This window comes from Ostrinia nubilalis, chromosome 18 (assembly GCF_963855985.1).
Source record: "Ostrinia nubilalis chromosome 18, ilOstNubi1.1, whole genome shotgun sequence".
NCBI lineage: Eukaryota > Metazoa > Arthropoda > Insecta > Lepidoptera > Crambidae > Ostrinia > Ostrinia nubilalis.
In genome coordinates this window covers 9,678,636-9,696,631 of record NC_087105.1, presented here as the reverse complement: position 1 = coordinate 9,696,631, position 17,996 = coordinate 9,678,636, and the positions used below count along the sequence as shown (strand labels likewise).

The 17,996-nt window shown below is 37.2% G+C and overlaps 1 protein-coding gene across 2 annotated transcripts in view; it reads right to left on the bottom strand.

Annotated features, from left to right (window-relative positions):
• Positions 1-17,996, bottom strand: part of LOC135080706 (hypoxia-inducible factor 1-alpha-like) — a 133,584-nt gene that overhangs the window by 6,441 nt on the left and 109,147 nt on the right. For both annotated transcript variants that reach the window (XM_063975421.1, XM_063975420.1), the window contains exons 8-11: positions 12,609-12,862; positions 12,304-12,515; positions 11,915-12,218; positions 11,675-11,838 (exon numbers count right to left, since the gene is read on the bottom strand). In XM_063975421.1, the coding sequence (XP_063831491.1) occupies positions 11,675-11,838; positions 11,915-12,218; positions 12,304-12,515; positions 12,609-12,862 (934 nt within the window). The remainder of the gene's footprint in view (positions 1-11,674; positions 11,839-11,914; positions 12,219-12,303; positions 12,516-12,608; positions 12,863-17,996) is intronic.

The following is a 17,996-nucleotide window of genomic DNA, read 5'->3' as shown; positions in this document are numbered from 1 at the left end:
AGAGTACATACATACGTACATTTGTCGTTTAAAAATAGATACTATGTCACGATTATAATATGTCATCTAGTAGGACGTATGCTAGTAGGACAAAACTTAAAATTCAAGAACTCTAACCATGAGTTGCTGTAGCAAATATTTTAAGGCAGCTTAGTTCAGAAATCATTGCATGCTTCTGGCAAATCAGATACTTCAAACGCGTTTGATTTATTTAGAAGAAAATATTTCTATTCTCGATGCCCGGGGGAAATGTTGTCTAGTGCTTGTATTATCAATTTATTCATGAAGGTTCAATTCACAACCTACTAAGGTAACATTGGGTACCTAGATTTATTGTGAATACGCAGATAATAAATAACAAGAATGTATTTAAATAAATATATCAGTTCATTTTAAACTCAACATTCTCCACTATGTAATATTTACAAGAGAAATATCGTTTTGAAAATCTTTAGCTAAATCCACCAGATGGAATATTAAATGGGTTGGTCTTGTAAATACGAGTCACAGACAATATAAAAATGTAAATAAGTAATCAATGAAAAAGTAAAGAAAAAGTTGCATGACAAAACTAAGAAGCGTGCTTTAACCCTCCGTGTACGAGGTGACTAAAAGTTACGTCCCGTACCAGGTGGGGTATGATGACACACCCCATTAGACAAAGTGATAAAATTTTCATTCAACATTTTTTTAGGTGGAATTTATTATTTAATATTGATTATTTACGTATGCTAATTAGGTTTAAGAAATGCTCTGAGTTGAAAATATGTATTATAACATTTTTATCATAAAAAAACAAAAAGACACAATTTCCGTTGTTCTTGTAATTTAGGAATCAGTTTTCTATGTATAATTTTTAATTAGTGCCTTTAATTATGACAACCGTTTTTATTTAACAAAGTACAAGTATTTACTTATAATTTAAAAGTAAATTAAAAACTGGAAGGGTATAAATTTGTTTTGATCATCGGTTTTCAATTTACCATAATTCTGATGAAAGAAAATGAGTATGCTCAATGCATAAAATGGGAGCGTAACAATTTTATTTATTTATAAAATATTTTATTCCATTTCAGTAGCCCATAAATTGTATCACCAAGTATAAATTGTAGCCCATAAGTGTATGTTCACATACATCTTCGGATCTCAGTACTAAACTTCCAGATTCGCACTAAAAGTCATCTCATTTGACTAAAGGTGCTTGAAAATTTCAGATACCGTAAAAATCACGAAAAATAATATTTGTATTGAATTTTATTCAATTGACAAAGCTAAAAATATATAAATTACACCAAAACTGTTAGATTTTTTTTTTTAACTTTTTAACCACGTCCCGTACCAGGTGGGGTGTGTGACACCCACACGCACTTTAAAGGCATGTAACTCAGTTGGTAGTCACCACTGGACTGATTTTGCAACGCTGATCGAAGCAGCAGTGTCATAATTCCAGCTACTGAGAATTTCAAATTCAGCACTTGCAAATTTTAAAAATTGTGGCTATTTTTAAAGGACTGGGGTGTGTCACACCCCACCTCGTACAGCGAGGGTTAAACCAATGCTAATCTATCGTTAAACGTCACTAACTACTAGAATTTCCCTAACTAAGGCACACCGTCAAAATTACTACGCACGCAACGCGAGCCTACTTCTTCTTAATGAGTGCTTAAATAAGTATTTTCTTAGGCCGAGTTACACCACCTAGCTTTGACCGTAACTATAACGATAACCGGTGTTTTTTGTATGGAGTTTGAGAGATTTTTAACGTTTGTCAAAGTTAAAATAAGATGGTGCAACCCAGCCTTATTGTTTTAACTTCAAATACCTTTTACAATATCGTAATTTATTCGAAATATAGCCAGAAGCAACGAATATTAAAGCAAAATATGTCTACCTTAGCCGTGTCTTTGGTAATTTATTTCATCGTTAGCTTCAGCCCCTTACCGATGAAAAAAAATAAATACCTTTCCAATTACTTAATTGGAATGTAAATGGGATGATGAGTTAATACACTCGATTGCGAATCAGCGGATCTGTTTATCTAAATCAGTGTTTTTCAACCTTTTCCATGAAAGTATGAAAAAAATATTTTGCGACCCCCCACCGTTTACTTTTTTTATGCATTTTTTAAGGTTAGAAAGATGTTGTAGGGACTGAAATTTTCAATCCATACAAAATTTAGGTATGCATTTGCATAGTTGGATAAATCTATCCTTAAAACTTTACTGTTTCTTTACTGCGACCCCCTGGGGGTCCACCCACAGGTTGAAAAACACTGATCTAAATAATCTTTATTTTGTAAGAAAATACGAATTACATTGATTAAATCGAGTCTTCTTGTAAGATTTCTGAAGATAATGTTTCTTAACTAGGGTAATCGTGACAGAAGCCGTCAGTAATTAATGAGTCGTTTTGGAAAGAAACCTGATTTATTTTAACAGGGTTTATAAACTGCTGAGATAAGAGATATTCAGGCCAGGCCATAGATCTCTCACGCAGAGATGGTTTCGCAAAATATTAATCTTTCTCAATGTAGGTAAACCATAAAGTCCTTTGTTACAAAAGTGTCATGAAATATATTATGTTCAATTCTGTGTCTGCTTTCAGGTTTACGATCCAAAATGGTTGCTTTATTCGCGAATATTTTCAGGGCGCGCCTTGTTATTGCCCTGCGAGTTGAAGTGGCACGTGTAGGGCCATGCCGCCTGTTCACGTCCATCACCTTAAAATATTCGTGTTCAAACGAATTCCTGTTTTTTTAATGGACTATCCCGCTTAAGCGTGAAGAATCCTCACTAAAAGACAATAAAAAATAATGATAAAGAGAGACACGCTAACAACACCAAGAGCTTTTTATGAATTCCTGGTTGGAGTATTCCAATTTTCCGCTGTTTTTAAAAAGTGACTCATCGTTTAGAGGCGAATAGGTAGGTGAACGCAAACAGGCGATAAGACCTTACAAAGTACGTTTATCACTCACGTAAGTACTCAGCCCGACTTTCACTTACGAGCGGCGTAATAAACTCTTAATCAAGAATTGAAACAGTTTAATAAAAGTTAGACGGATTTATGTAGAAGGGTTTCTAATTTCTATTAACGTGCTTTAAGGCTTGGTATTTCTGCTAAAGTAGGTATTTCGCGCTGTCAAAATCTGCGCGCGCAATACTTCGCCGAAGACAGCGCGCCAAAGAGCTCTCGCGGCTACACAGTATAGAAATACGCAGTTTAGAAATACGCAGTTGGTTAGGTTAGGTTGACTTCCTTCCGTTCAAGCGTCACACTCACAGCACTTTCTAATACAAATCATATCCAAGTGATACAAATTAAAACAACTTTCAAAATTTTTGGGAATATATTTTAGAATCGAATAAATATAGAATATAACTGCAAAGTAAACACGGTTCAAAGAGGCGTGGCGTCACCCGACCTTCCGGAAGTTCCGCGCCGGCTAAAAGAATTTCAAGATTACGTCACCCGACCTATCGGTAAATCCTCGGGAGCTTGAGCGATTGGAAAAACATTTTATGATCAGTTACTCGTAGTAGCGATTATTTAGAGCTTGGATAATAAATTATAGTTGTTGCAATTCACAAAGCTTTGCATGTGGTTAATTACATTAATCAGTACACGCATCAATTTTGTTCAGTCTTTTTGTTTATTAATAAATAAAAATATCATACTAAAATTGCATACATATTTGTTTGTATTGGTCTGGGTGTTTTCTTTCCATAATTATTTATGTATAACGTACTCGTATGTACGGGGCTCTGTATCGAAAATCACTATGAGCAATAACCAACCTGGAGTGCATTACCGCAGCAAAAAGCTTGCCATCTTAAATGAACGGTATAATATCGAGGTTTCGTCAGTACAGTTGCGAACAAAGGTGTTTGTGTAGTATAGTTGAGTTGAGAGGTCAGATTAGTGAAATAATAAAACGAACATTTTATTTTTTAAATACATTTTAAAAATAATTTACATTACAGATAACAATGAGAGGATGACATTGCAAGGTGGTGCCAGTCCAGTCTTAAATCCGTTGATATCTGCTGCATCTGCCATGTTTTTGGCTATAAGATTCTTCTATCTTACGGCTTAGACCTTTAGCTACAGACCTTAGATAGTATTTTTGTGAATTGTGAAAATTCTTACGCATGGTGGAGAAAGGGACGCTCTAGACACTCAAGTCTACAAGGAGTCATATGAACTCCAGTTTTAAATCCGTTGACATCTGCTGCATCTGCCATCTTTTTGGCTAGAAGATTCTTCTATCTTACAGCTTAGACCTTTAGCTACAGACCTTAGACAGTATTTTTTATTATTTATTTGTGTCAGTGTGCTCTTCTAAAGAGTGTAAGACGATTGTATGTAGGTACTATTAAAATGAAATTTTAACTCGTTGGTTTTGTCTCATATTTGAGGAATGTACTATGTATCATGAGTAGAGTCTTCGTTTAAAAGGATGCGAACGATTTAAATTTCAATAGGTAGACAAAATTGATAATTCTTAATTATCAAAAATTTAAGCTTTCTCCAGTAACACTGATATTATTATACTGTGACTCATCAAAGTCATCATTGTCAAAAATATTGACAAATCGCGAACTGTCACGGCCAAAAAACTGACACGCGTCCGTCCTCCGTAAGCGCCACCGCGCGACTGATTGAGATTGTCCAAGCCGTCATGGACGATTTTTTCCACATTTTTTAACATAGTAACTAAATAAGACGCAATATAAAAATTTCATCCGTTAAAAGCCCTCAAGTTATTTCTGAACTTTAGTTTAGTAAAAGATTTAGAATCTCAAATCGCTTATTTTAAAAATAAAACCATAAATAGAAAACGAATAGAGGTAACTTTGGGAATTTATTCTATCGAGTCAACTTCATCAAATCGTGTTTCCATCCGTTAATAGCCCTAGAAAATATCCTCAACTATGCCCAATAAAAATCTTAGCCTTTAATTTTACTGTTTAGTACCTCAAAAATGAAAAATGAAAACCTCATTTTCGCCATTTTCTCTGCTACCCGGCCTTAATAAGTCAACAATAAACAGTTTATTATGTTGAGAGTGAGACCCAAAATCGCTGGAGTGGAGTAAACACGAGATGTTTTCAATCGTTCTAATTTTGTTTAACCTACAAAACTAATGAACTGATGGCGTGGCTAGATTAATTGAAATGTTTCTCTCATTATAATAATACTCGCCTAAAACCAATTAACTGACGAAGAAACTGGCATTTTAAACGTAATACAATATTTATTCTGTGTAATAGGTAGGTAGGATTTTGCAACTGAAATGTATTTTACTTAGTCGGTAATAGCAACTGTACAGAAGACGGCACATCAAGGTTAACACTGTGACACCTTATCTAGACGTAATAGATGGGATTTTGCAACAAAAATCAGCAGTATGAATGTGCATTGGTGTTATTGTAGACTTTGGAAGTCTGAAAGATAATAACATTATTTCACGTTGTTTAAACATACTAGCTAGACGGAGTAACTGCGTCAGAGTCTCCAAAGTTTACTATCTACAATAAGAACTTTCGATAAAATCTTTTCCCAGTAGAAATAGTAGGTATTATTTTGCCAAATAAACGAATGTTTTCGGCTGTAGCTTGAAGTCGCCGTAATTTTGCAGATTTTCGCTGTAAACATCTTTCTTGTACTGTTTCAGGCAGATTTTTGTTTTTCAGCCTGTTTAAATGTAATGAGCATATAATAACACAATGAGCTTTCAAGATTCATTGTTCCAATCATTACGTTCTTGGAATAAGTAGGTAATTACCCAAACTGCTCAACTGACGCTTTACATTGTATGCAGGTATTTTTTGTGCCTATGAAAATGTCTTTTACATTATTTTGTTCGCAATGACGTCAAGGTGCTACAAAAACGTAAGGTACGAAAACAATACTTTAGGCTACATTAGTAATTTATTACAGCGACTCCTACTTTTTTATTCTGTGATTTATCCACTATGTTTGTCCCGTACATTACTTTTACCCGGCACGTGCTACTGGAATCTTAACCAGGCTAGGTAGAAAACTCTATTTCAAGTTAGCTAGTTACCTACTCTTTGACCTTACGCGTAGGTATCAAACAGACTGTTATCCCAAAGTACCCGGTAGGTGAATACCGAAAGCATTTATTCTGTGACTAAACCTGTCTGTTTCTATTGATGTTTTGTATGTGAAATGTCGCCTCTGGAGGATGTGATGAATAAAGTCTTTACTTGTATTTATATCTTTTGTAGATCCCTGAAATTAGCTTACTTGAGAACTTGATGGCGCAATTTCAAACCACTGATTTCCAAAACAAAATCTGCGCCACCACACCATAAAGTTTCTTTGATTTTACAGCAACCTTTACATCATGGCCCTTTCTGATCCCATTACTATAGAGCTATAATGCCCTCCATTCAATCACTTATCTAGGTGGGTGTTTTAGATTAACCCGCAGCAAGTAATTGGCACATCCGCCATTATGGGACGCCTTGCCGTCCTAGGGGAGCCATTGGGCGTAGGGACTCTTAATTCTGACCTTTGATAGCACGGGAAATCGTTGGTGTTAAAGGTCACTTAACTTTGTTGTAAAGTTGTAAATACAGTTAGCGCGGGCCCCGATTTTGAACGCTTGAAATCAAATAAGTTAAATGATGAAGTTGTGTTACGAGTCTAAAACAAACTATCCAACTACCAAAAGTTTTGCTTTCAATTTTATTGATTCTCTTATTCTGTTAGTGTTATTTCTGCCTAACGTAAATTATTTATGACTTCGATTGACACAAATAGAAAACGGAAATATTTTCTCTGTTATTATTTAGTGGCTCAGAAAAAAGATTTTGGAAGAAACTGCAGTAAAAAATACTTTCTTCGGAAGAATACGTAATAATTTCCTAAGCATTTTCTACATTGCCTAAACTGCTTCATTGTCTAGACATTTCGCAAGCACACACGCATTTAAAACAGCAGTAACATAAGAAACGAACGCCTTAGGGTAAATGTCGCGTAGTGCAAAGTTACTGAAATCAGGGTAGATCGAAATAAAACCAGCGGGAGAGAGTCAACGTTCCTTTTACGGGAGAGCTACCCGGCCCGACTGGGGTTGCCAGGTCGCTAAAGCATAGCAGGACAGACCAGTTTGAACTGACATTGGGTAAAAAGGCCGGGCACCATTTTTTTTCCTCAGGAAATGCATGGAATTGCATAGCCACTGGCCTGGGGTAACCAGTGGGTTATGTGTGGTCTCCCTGCCAGATGGACAGGGCCTACTCACTAAAAGCTGGACGGTGCTGTCCTCGGGAACTGCGAGTTATTCTGACCTGTTTAGTTCGGACACCCTACATTGAGAATTTCGTATCTCATTATTAATAGGTACGACAAAAAATGTGTGGAAAATCAAGCTTTGCGAAATGTAAAAAGCCTAACAAAGGCCGGACGGACACGCAATCAAAAAGCCTATGTCCTGCTTAATCCGGACGCCTGGTAACACTAGTTCAGACCATAACGCCTTAGGGATGCTTCAGGGTTATTTTAGGGGCCCTCAGCATTTAAGATTGCCTTACAAGCCCACTTACGTCAAGACCGTTTCGTAAAGCGCTTGAGGTGTCACCAGTAAGCAGATTGGAAAGTTCTTGAAGATGATCTGATATTGGATCTTCAACCTTACAAGGAATAATTTTATTTGAAAAAATGTCTAACTCCAAACTAAGGTACTGTTTTGTCTCTTTTCATCTAACACGCGTACCTATTCACAAACGATGCTTGCTTAAATAAAGCAGCAGATCAAACGCACAGCGTTAAATAGAGTTCTGTGGTTGGTTCGTGTGTCACCCTGTGCGTCCACACGCACTGTGAGACCTCATAGTAATTTTTGTGAATACGGGCGTGAATCTTCAACCTTAACAAGAATAATTTTATTTGAAAACGTCCAAACTAAGGTGCTGTTTATCTCTTTTCATCTAAGTGACATATTTTTTGTCAGGAAGTAACAAAGTATGTAAAAATGTCTAAAAATGTATAAAATTAATAACTTTGCTATTCATAAATTAGAAATACCTACACGACGCGTGTTAAGATGGCTATTGGCTGCGAAGTATTCGTAAATATTGAAGAATGAGTTTTTTGTAGGAGTTTTTCCTTGTATAGCCATAAGATTGGATATTATTTCGTGTTACTCAGAGAATTGGGAATTATCTGGAACCCTGGAGACTGGGAAAGGATTCGATTCGACCTACCCTTTCCAGACAAAGCCTTTTCTTTTACGTATTGTCCCGAAGAAAGTAACATTTTTATCTCCAGCTACGAGTTTCGGAAAAGCCGATTAATTTTCTAAGCTGCTGCCAGAGATTTTGTCTAAGTATTTTTTCTACAAATCTTGGATTATTATCTAATCCTATTATTAAGCGAAACATTAATATTTGGTTGGGTCCGTATTACAAAACGATACTCAATCTAGATTCAGTCATAGATTCTGTCCTGTGATTGGTCTAGTCTAGCTAGTCTAATAAAATGTCTGAATCTGTGTTTAAATTAAATCGAGTTTTAAGCGTCGTTTCCCAATCCAATCTCAAGTCATAGATTCTGTCTAATGATTTGGTGTAAATAGAGAGTTTCCTCCAATCAAGATCCTCAATCTATCTGTTTCAAATTGAATAAGTTTTGACTTCCTTCTGTAATACGGACGTGAAAGCCTTATATTTTTCTTTGATGGCTTGAAATAGTTACGGTAATTGATTCTTTTACCGGTGTTGTCACAGTAGGCAGGCAGGTTTATGTATTGGTTGCCGTAAGTTTCTAGAAATAGAATAATTAATGACAGACTGATAGTGGTGCAGTGTTCAGTTTGATGTGCCAGTCGTCTGTCCAGTTACTTATCTGGTGATTTCATTGAATTAGTTAATAATAATAATTATGTTCGTATAGGACAGAAGTAAAATTATCGATCGTCATAATTATACTGTGTATTAAATACACGTGCTCATAACATAAACATGTGTCCCTAGTGGGGTTTGAATCCGCAACTCACAGAGGCTGACAATTAGGGTTGCCAGATAGGAACTTATCAAATCCGGGACAGTTCTTAAAAAAAAAAAAAAAAAAAAAAAAAAAAAAAAAAAAAAAAAAAAAAAAAAAAAACAATGTCGGGTCGTGGCCATAATAGACAATATCATATATATTTTTTTAATTTTTATTTTCAAAGGATTCATATTTATATTTAAAAGATGAAATGCCATTTTTTCTAAAACCATACTTTTATTAGCTGTAGGTATGTAGGTAATTAGCTTAAATTGGTAAATTAAAACTTTGGTAGACAATTACTAAATTACAAAATAAATAGTAATAAACTGAAGAAAACAAAACAATAATAATAAGATACATGTACCTTAAATAAATCTTATATCAATAAATTCCTAACTTAAAAAACAATCGGTACCTTGCTTTTTGGTACATAATGTTTTGTTATTAAGCTTTGGTAGGAAATCGGTACAAACAAATTATGTATCTTCTAATAAAAATAAAACTTCTTCTGATACAACGTAAATAATAATGTTAAATAAGGAGGCGGCGTGCGCGGGCGAGTGAAGTAAAACTATTGCACGCACTCCCGTCCCGCGCTCCTCCCGCACTCGCTCACCGGCAGCCATGTCATTCCATTCGTTGCTAGTTTATTTTGTTAAAAAATAATAACTTTTCAAAATCCGGGACAATGAGCGCTAATTCCTGGACACGGGACAAGAGGCAAGATTCCGGGACAATCCCGGATTTCCCGGCGGTCTGGCAAGCCTACTGACAATAGTGACTGAGTTTCTTGCGCTGCTTCTCAGCACTGGCCCATTTATTGTCCCGAAGCAGTGGTAGGGTTAATACTGGGACGTGTAAAAGTGCTTTTTAAAAGCATATTTGCAAAAATAAATGAGTTTTATGAGTTTTTTAACTGCAGTATAATCGGGGTACGCTCAAACTAAACTACAGCCTGTAGCTGATGACGAATATTAGCTTCTATTTACATCTTCTAATTAAGATAAGTGCACAAGTCTCTTATGCATGTAAATATCATTTAATTGTATTTCTAGGTCAAGATCAAAGCCGACAGGACGTTGGGATAGGGAATAGGTAAAGAAATCAACATGCTCCTTTTTACCAGCACTATATTTTTATTTAATTTAGTTACTTCCGTCAATATCAATATTTATTTTCTTCAAGAAAATATCTCTTTACACATCATTCAATTACAATATAAACTTTATAATAAATATCAAACGACGATAAGTCCATAATAAGTTTAGAACGTCTTTTAAAATTTTAATTCACAATAGAGCTCGGTCACGACTTTCAGTTTGTATTGCCAAATGAATCGATTAACAAATAATCGAGCAATTATCGATTTAATCGATAAATAAGTTCGTAGCCGAGCGGTAATGCTGATCGTAGCAAAGCATTATGCCTACCAAATGCATCTTAACTAGATTTTTATATCGTGTTCTTGAATGACATGTAACAGTAATAAAAAATAGATTGGTAGAAATATAAATTGTTCGCTGTTGTTCTATATATTTAAATGTATCAAAATGTTTACGAACAAAACCACATACAATATGTTTTCTCTAGTTGTACTTTACATCGTTTGGCAGTGGGAACGTTTACGCATCGACCAACAAACAAATCCGTGTTCGACCTAACTCGAATACTACACATTCTAGTTAAACTCTGAATATATGTACATAACGACCGTCACAAATACTATAATATACTATATCGATTGACTATCATAGTAATCTAAATACCTCGATATAAAAAATAACAAACTAAACTAAGCGTGACTTAGGTATGCCCCGTTTCTGTATCAACGAATTGAATTACCCTAACCTATATTTGAATGTCTATCCCTTTTTGTATCGGTCGGTTAAAATAGGATACCGTATTGCCAGGGTCAGACAGACTCCGAAGGTATACTATTCTACCCTAGTTGGAAGGGGTAAACAGCGAATGAAGGTTGCGTAACAATTCGTTGAATAAGAACCCAGGCATAAAACTAACGAATAAATAGCAAACTATGAGAGTAAAGTACACAACAAAAAGTGTACGAACTTATTGACTCGGTTCGAGCATCGAACATAAGACTGAGTGCGCGGCGAGGTATACCACGAGGGCACTGGTAACTAACCTAGGAACGAATGATCACATAATCAACACGATATGCTCACGTTTACTTTAGCACTAGAATGAAAGTCTAAAGTATGTAATCCATTTTACACCATTGTCACGAATGTACTATAAATTAACTAAAACTACGCCCTTGGGTAAAAGCACGAGATTTCAAGACTGGATTCAGAATGCTATCCAGCCTCCAAGTCCTCCCGACTGGCCGTCATACGGTTATTGCTTTCGCGGTATTTTATTCCCTTTATACGTGTTCCATTTTATTGTCTTTAGGGATTCCAAGCCGGCTTACGAGCCCGTTTAATATCACAAGTTTTGACGGCACTGTTACCATAATTAAAATCGTCCAGAAAGTCTGAAGCACGGGATAACTAAAAGCGGTTGAACACTGGACGTGCATTATCACAGTTTATTTAGTTGTTGCGGGGGCGCGCCCTCAGGCTTTCGCTTTTTGCCTGGGCCTGCACTGCACCATGCAGATGTAACCGGCGTCGACGTCGCAGCCGCTCACCAGGAGGTTCATGAGGACGCTGGAGGACTGCGTGCTGGTCGGCGTGGGCCTGGGCGACGGCGGCGACGGGCTACGCTTGGCGCGCTTTGCACTCGGCTCCTCCTCTTGTTTCAACACCCTTTTGAGTCCTGTGTCCCATGACGGCATACTACAAGGTATTAGACCTGAAAATTGTAACTGGGTATAGTAATATGATCGATTGAAGGAAATTAAATGGCATATTATTGGTCATGGTTGTACCTTGATCTGAGTAAATATTAGTAATGAGATCCTGTGGGGGAGGGCCCGTGGTGGGGGCTGCTAGCAAGCGCTGAAGCGCAGGCGCCGGCGACGCGGACTGTACTTCTGAGCGCTGAGGCCGAGCTTGGCTCACGCTATCTGGCAGCGCCCCCCACATAACTGCCGGCTCCAGTACGGGCCTCTCATCATTCATAGGTATAAATGGGGAGTTTCCTTCTTCAACGTCATTTTCTGACCTCGCGCTGTCGAATGTGTCCAGTGACAATTCCGTTAACAAAGACGGTTCACATGATGATTCTGTTTCCTGAAATTGAATTTTGTCGTGAGTACAAACATCAAATGGAACAAGACAATCAAAATGTTTAATAATAGATAATTGAGATACCCACATGAGCCTCCGGCGAGGACGCTAACAATAACGACTCTGGAGTCAAAGAGTCAACTGGCGATCCATTAGTCAAATCGTCACCCAGTAAACTGCAGTAATTATCATTCAACATGAATTCATCGAACATATCGAATGGACTATTCTCCAGGGGAATGCACGTGTCACCGGCGGTGGGTGCCAAATGAGTCAGATCTTCCGGCTCGTCTTTAAGCACTGAAAGAGTTATATTGTTATTGTTATCAGTTCTAGGGTGCTTAGGATGTACAAGCAAGCTGGTTGTGCAAGCGGAGCGCGAACGCAACTCACTTGTAAGACCCTGATTTGGCGAGAACATGAGAAATCCTTTATTCATTTCTTGCTTGCGTGGTGCGAATATGAGTTCTGTGACAGGTATGGGGCGTTCTTCCTCTGGTTGTGGGGCGACGGGCTCCTCGGTAATTTCAATGGCCGCTAGGGGCGCGACAGGCGTGACCTCTGGTGGGCTCTCGACCACAACTGGTTTCAGGTCCACGTGCTGCAATTGGTGCGCAGCGAACACCTCATCTTTGCACTCGATACCGCTGTAACAGAAACTTTTTAATGGTACCACATCGCTGCCAGAACGGCAACGGTCATTCGTCTGCCTTTTACTAACATACATAATGCCAGTTACAAGTGCCCAGTTATAAACAAATGTAAATCCCCACGGTCATTAGTCGTCAGAGAATTGAAAATCATTATGTTGATTGATTTTGCACACGAATGGAGTGGCGAAAAGTGTGAAAATAAGAAAACAAATAAGCTAGAGGTAGACACAAGCAAGACGAACGTATCACCATCCAATGCTAGCTGTAAAGTATACAACGACGTCGGGTAATCAGTCAACAATACTCAAGGTTGGCATGTAGACGAGTTGGTGAGTTGAACACTATGACAAATTTGTATGGTTTTTACATTACTCAGCGTCATTAAAAATAAAATGTTTTACAAAACAAGCAAATCTCAATTAGGAATGGATCAGCAATTTTAAACAAGATGATGATATACTAATCTACCAATCTCGATGAACGTTCACAATTAATATTAATACTTTAGAATAATTTGAATAAAACCCAGTCCCAAATGGGTCTAAAATAAATATTTATTATTTTACGAAAATTGCGACGTCTGACCTCTGATTATGAATCTGATGAAACCTTAATCCCTTTGGGTGGATACAACTATAATTTATTTTAACAATGGACTAACGGACTCTCAAATATTTCATAATTATCTAACTAATATCATAATGTAAACAAACAGAACATGATTACAAAAAAGTTATAGAATTAGAAATATTAAAAATATGTTTCAAACATAAATATTTTGCGATAAGATTAGCTACTGTTAATAATAATTGTACATAGCAGTACTAAAAATGATAATTGAAATTCATCGACATATTTTACTACTTCAACGAAATTGGTTATTCAAGAAGATACTTATTTATGAAGTGATGAAAAATACTTCAAATTAATCAGATTTTTAAACTGCGCAACATAGTATGCAAATCATGATTATAAATCAAGAAGCATAATGAACATACCGTCACGTGAAGTAAATGCAAAGCCGTTGATAATAGCTGCAATTGTTTACGATCACAATATAGCGCCACTAGCGCGGCTGTAGTATATTGCGGAGGATGACAAAACGTGTGTACTCTACTACGGCTGACACTCATTTGACGAAACTCAAGTGATCCAGATAGCGAGATGATAAAAACAATTATCTACTAAGCGGTACTACAATATATTCTAAACAGGGATTAATTAATGGATATCGAATCAGATGACCCGCAGATTGCCCAAGGGAACATTTGCGTCAATGGTCTTAAAGCAATAGAGATATTAATTGATAACAGAGTACGGAGAGATAATGAAAATGTTGTTGACGAGAAACATGGGTTCAAGTTTTCATTAACCCCGTAATCAGTGGTAAAAATAGCTACATGGAAAAGTACATCATTTGCATACCATATCGAATGTTAAGAGGTCAATTCACAATTAGTTAGATTTCGTTTCAAAATGTCAATTACGTCAACGACCTTATCACTGAAAACTGTTCCAAGTTCCAACTATCACACTTATTGTAGACCCAAAATAAGCCGAACACGAAGTCAAAATTAATTATCAGAGGTATTCATTCGAAACAAATAATTGCTTAAGTGTAACTATTTGGATGATTCGACAAAATCGTATTAAATTGTCTGGTGTTGGCTTTACGCTGTGACGTAACATTCAAACGCTGAAAAGCGACGATTCATCGCAGGCGAGACATAATCCGGGAGGGTGTGTTTTATTTGGTCGCTGCATCTACGCGTAATTTCGAAAGTGAATTTGTTGGAGCGAGAGGGCTTTATGCCGAAGTTGGGGGTAGAGGGAGACGCATCGATGGTGGAAAGGGCGGCCTTGCTGACGACCTTGCAATCTCCCCCTGAGCCTCCATGTTTTCTCCGCGCCGACCATTGACTAAGTTGTAGAGACGCGTGCGCGCGCAGTAGGAGCACGCGGGAATCGTATCGATTATTTCGCGAGATTGCGATTCGGTCGGCCTATCTCAACCATACGCACTTTTTTACTCGAATGCGTCTCGAGAAACTAAACAAGATCGAACTGATATAATACCGGTATGACTGTCAGATTCCAACGGTTAATACTGTATCAGGTTGATGAATCGACTAAGAAACTTAAAAAAATGTCAGATAAAAAATGCACAATAAATCAATATCAGAAACAGGATTTATGTATCAAGATTTTGGCTTTACTAAAGATTTGCATTTCCCTAAATAAAATGGAGCAAATGGCAACAAATCTTGCTGATGTAGGTCAGACAAGAAAAACGTTGTATTAGGATATCTTTCAACCATGAGCGCTCTTGTTTCGCAAGATATTTATTTCCGAATGATCTTATCTTACGACAATATTATACGAGAAGATACTCAGAGGGTACCTAGATCAAACTTAGTAACATCTGCAGTGAGCATTTAAGGCGAATCCGTGTCGAGCCTTCGCCGACTGCTTTAAAGAAAAAAAATCAGTAAATTATGTCAGTTGTGTTACAGACTTATCGCAAAAAGTTGCGTAAAACTAGAACACCTCGCAGCCGGCGGCCTTGGCCGTGATACCGGCAACACAACTACATGAGTAGCATTTTCACCAATTAAAGTATAACTAATTGGACAAACTTAGGATTAACACTAACTAGGTGTCACGGTCAGGCGATACTATACTACGTGATTCATAAGGTATGTTCGTAACAAGATTTCGTGAAATACCAACTGGATTCGGTGGTGCCTATCGGTCCTGAGGGGAAATTTAAATTTGGCTCAATATCCTCGCAAGGAAATCAAACGAAATGAAATATTTAGTGACAGAAATTGGGTTATTTTGTGGATTCAACGGAAATAAAAATGATCAGATATATTCATGGTTTTCCAAAATAAATATTCTACGACGAATATGAATGTGTTGACACTTATAATATTGGTCTTCTAAATATATCTGAAATTCCGTTGTATTTATACGAGACTAACTTATCATCAGATTTTGTAGTTACATTACGTAGTTGAGTTTAAACAGTTGAAGTTAGGTCCGCGACCTTGGCCATGACACATAGCGATACGCAAATTAAAGAAACATTGCATTTAAAGCATTTCAGCTTCTTACTCGTTTCTTGTAAGACCTTGTCTACAACAAGTATTACGCCAGACGGCGTGACGTATTCTGGATTAACCTTTTCACATCATTTATCATCAACGTTTTCGGCTGCATCCCGGCGCTTAACTAGAGCAGTAGGCAGTGGCCATGGCCCTGACACAGCTTGTCGGGCAACGCATTTAACAATTACAGCTTTGACTGTCACGGTCGAGGACGACTCGTGACGTCATATCACACGTTTGCATTATTAGCAAATACAATTAGTGCGGATTGTTCTTCATCATTAGTTTGCTATTTATAATCGTAATAAACTGCTGTAGGACTTCTCTGCTTTATTATAATTGTTAAGTTGTTTACTACCTGTGTGTCAGTATGTCAATTTGCACTGTTGAATAGTTTTGTTCCTCAGATCAGGATGCAAAATATTTAAAAAAAAAAAAATGTGATTAGGTATAAAAACTAACATAAATATTTTAGATTAAACCACTACATTACAAGTTTCGATAGCAACAAAACCAAATCAAGTTTGACGACGATAAGACCTCGTTCAATAGTATTATAATTAACTTGTAAAAACTAGATATCTACATGTACGAAAACAACCGAGACAGACGTGTGTATTTTGCCGTCTGATACACTGATAGTATGTGGAAACGTTCAAAACGATAAGATTAAGTAGGTAATACGTTGTTGTTTAAAATAAAACGTCAACTGCAAGCAATGTAGGTAAAATTCACGGAGAATCTAATTTTGTTTTCATAAAAAACATTCTAATTATAACACAACCTTATTAGGAAGGAAGTCAACAACACGAAGAATCACATGAATCACAACCGACCATAATTGGAGGTTATTTAGGTGATAAAAACATTAGTGCTAAACAAAAAACACCTTAAAATGTTCCACGGCTAATGCATCGTCACATGCTCGGAATATTTATGCGGTGGATGCACATGGTAAACAAAATAAACCTACGCGAGGCACTAACAGTGTTAGCATTGATACGTGCAAGTCACTACGGCACACAATACCTCGTGATACGCCCCATGGATATGTAAACGTTCCTGGGTGGTTCAACAGATTGTCCATTTGATTTATGTTTATCCTGTCTTAACTTTTACTATTACAAAGCTTTCTCAACTGAAAATAATTAAGCAAATCTCTTCACTGAAAGCAAGACACGCCTCGACTGTCTAGGAAGGATTTAAGGAGAATCTTAATTAGAATCCTTACGACGAACCGGCTGGAGGGTGGTTTAATATTGAGATTACTGATTGAGCTCTTGATAAACTCCAATCAGTTACTAGACACGATATTGAAGTAAAAACTAGTAATGAGATTTATGAGTTGCATTCAATAGACTATAATGGAAGAATAAACGCATCGATCTGCCAATGGCGAGAAGCGGCGCGGGAGTCAAGGCCGCCGTGGCGCGGTTATGTAACCGGCGGCGAGTACCGCGGGGGACGGGTCCGCTAATTTTAGCTGATCTCACAAACAAGACACGATCACGCGTCAGCCGCTAACGCACCAACACTTAGCGAATGCAACTGCAGAACATTCGTACGCATTGCAAAACATTTACAAAATTTAAACTATAGCAGAATCAAATACCATTCAACAATTCATCACGCGCGACGCTTGCCATTTTTCTCAAAGCCGTGACTGAAAATCGTAAACTGAAGATAAATGGAACAGCGGCACTTATTGGCGAATCTAATGGAAGGTAGACGAATCGATCTCATTTTCATTTCAAAATATTGTAATTTAAAACTTTGCTTACGACTTACAAATTACACTGTTTACCTATGCTAACACTATGGCATATAATAACGGTGTGATTGTTAAATATGACCGCGAATTTGAGACGGTAGCGTTTATGGGCACTTGTAAATGGCACATCACTGTACACTGTCACTGTATCACTGGTCCTTACCATGGTGCGGACTGGTGTCGAAAAATGTGGGAACAATTTTACGTTTGCCGGTGTGTGAAACTGCGAACAGCTGATCGGTTTCGC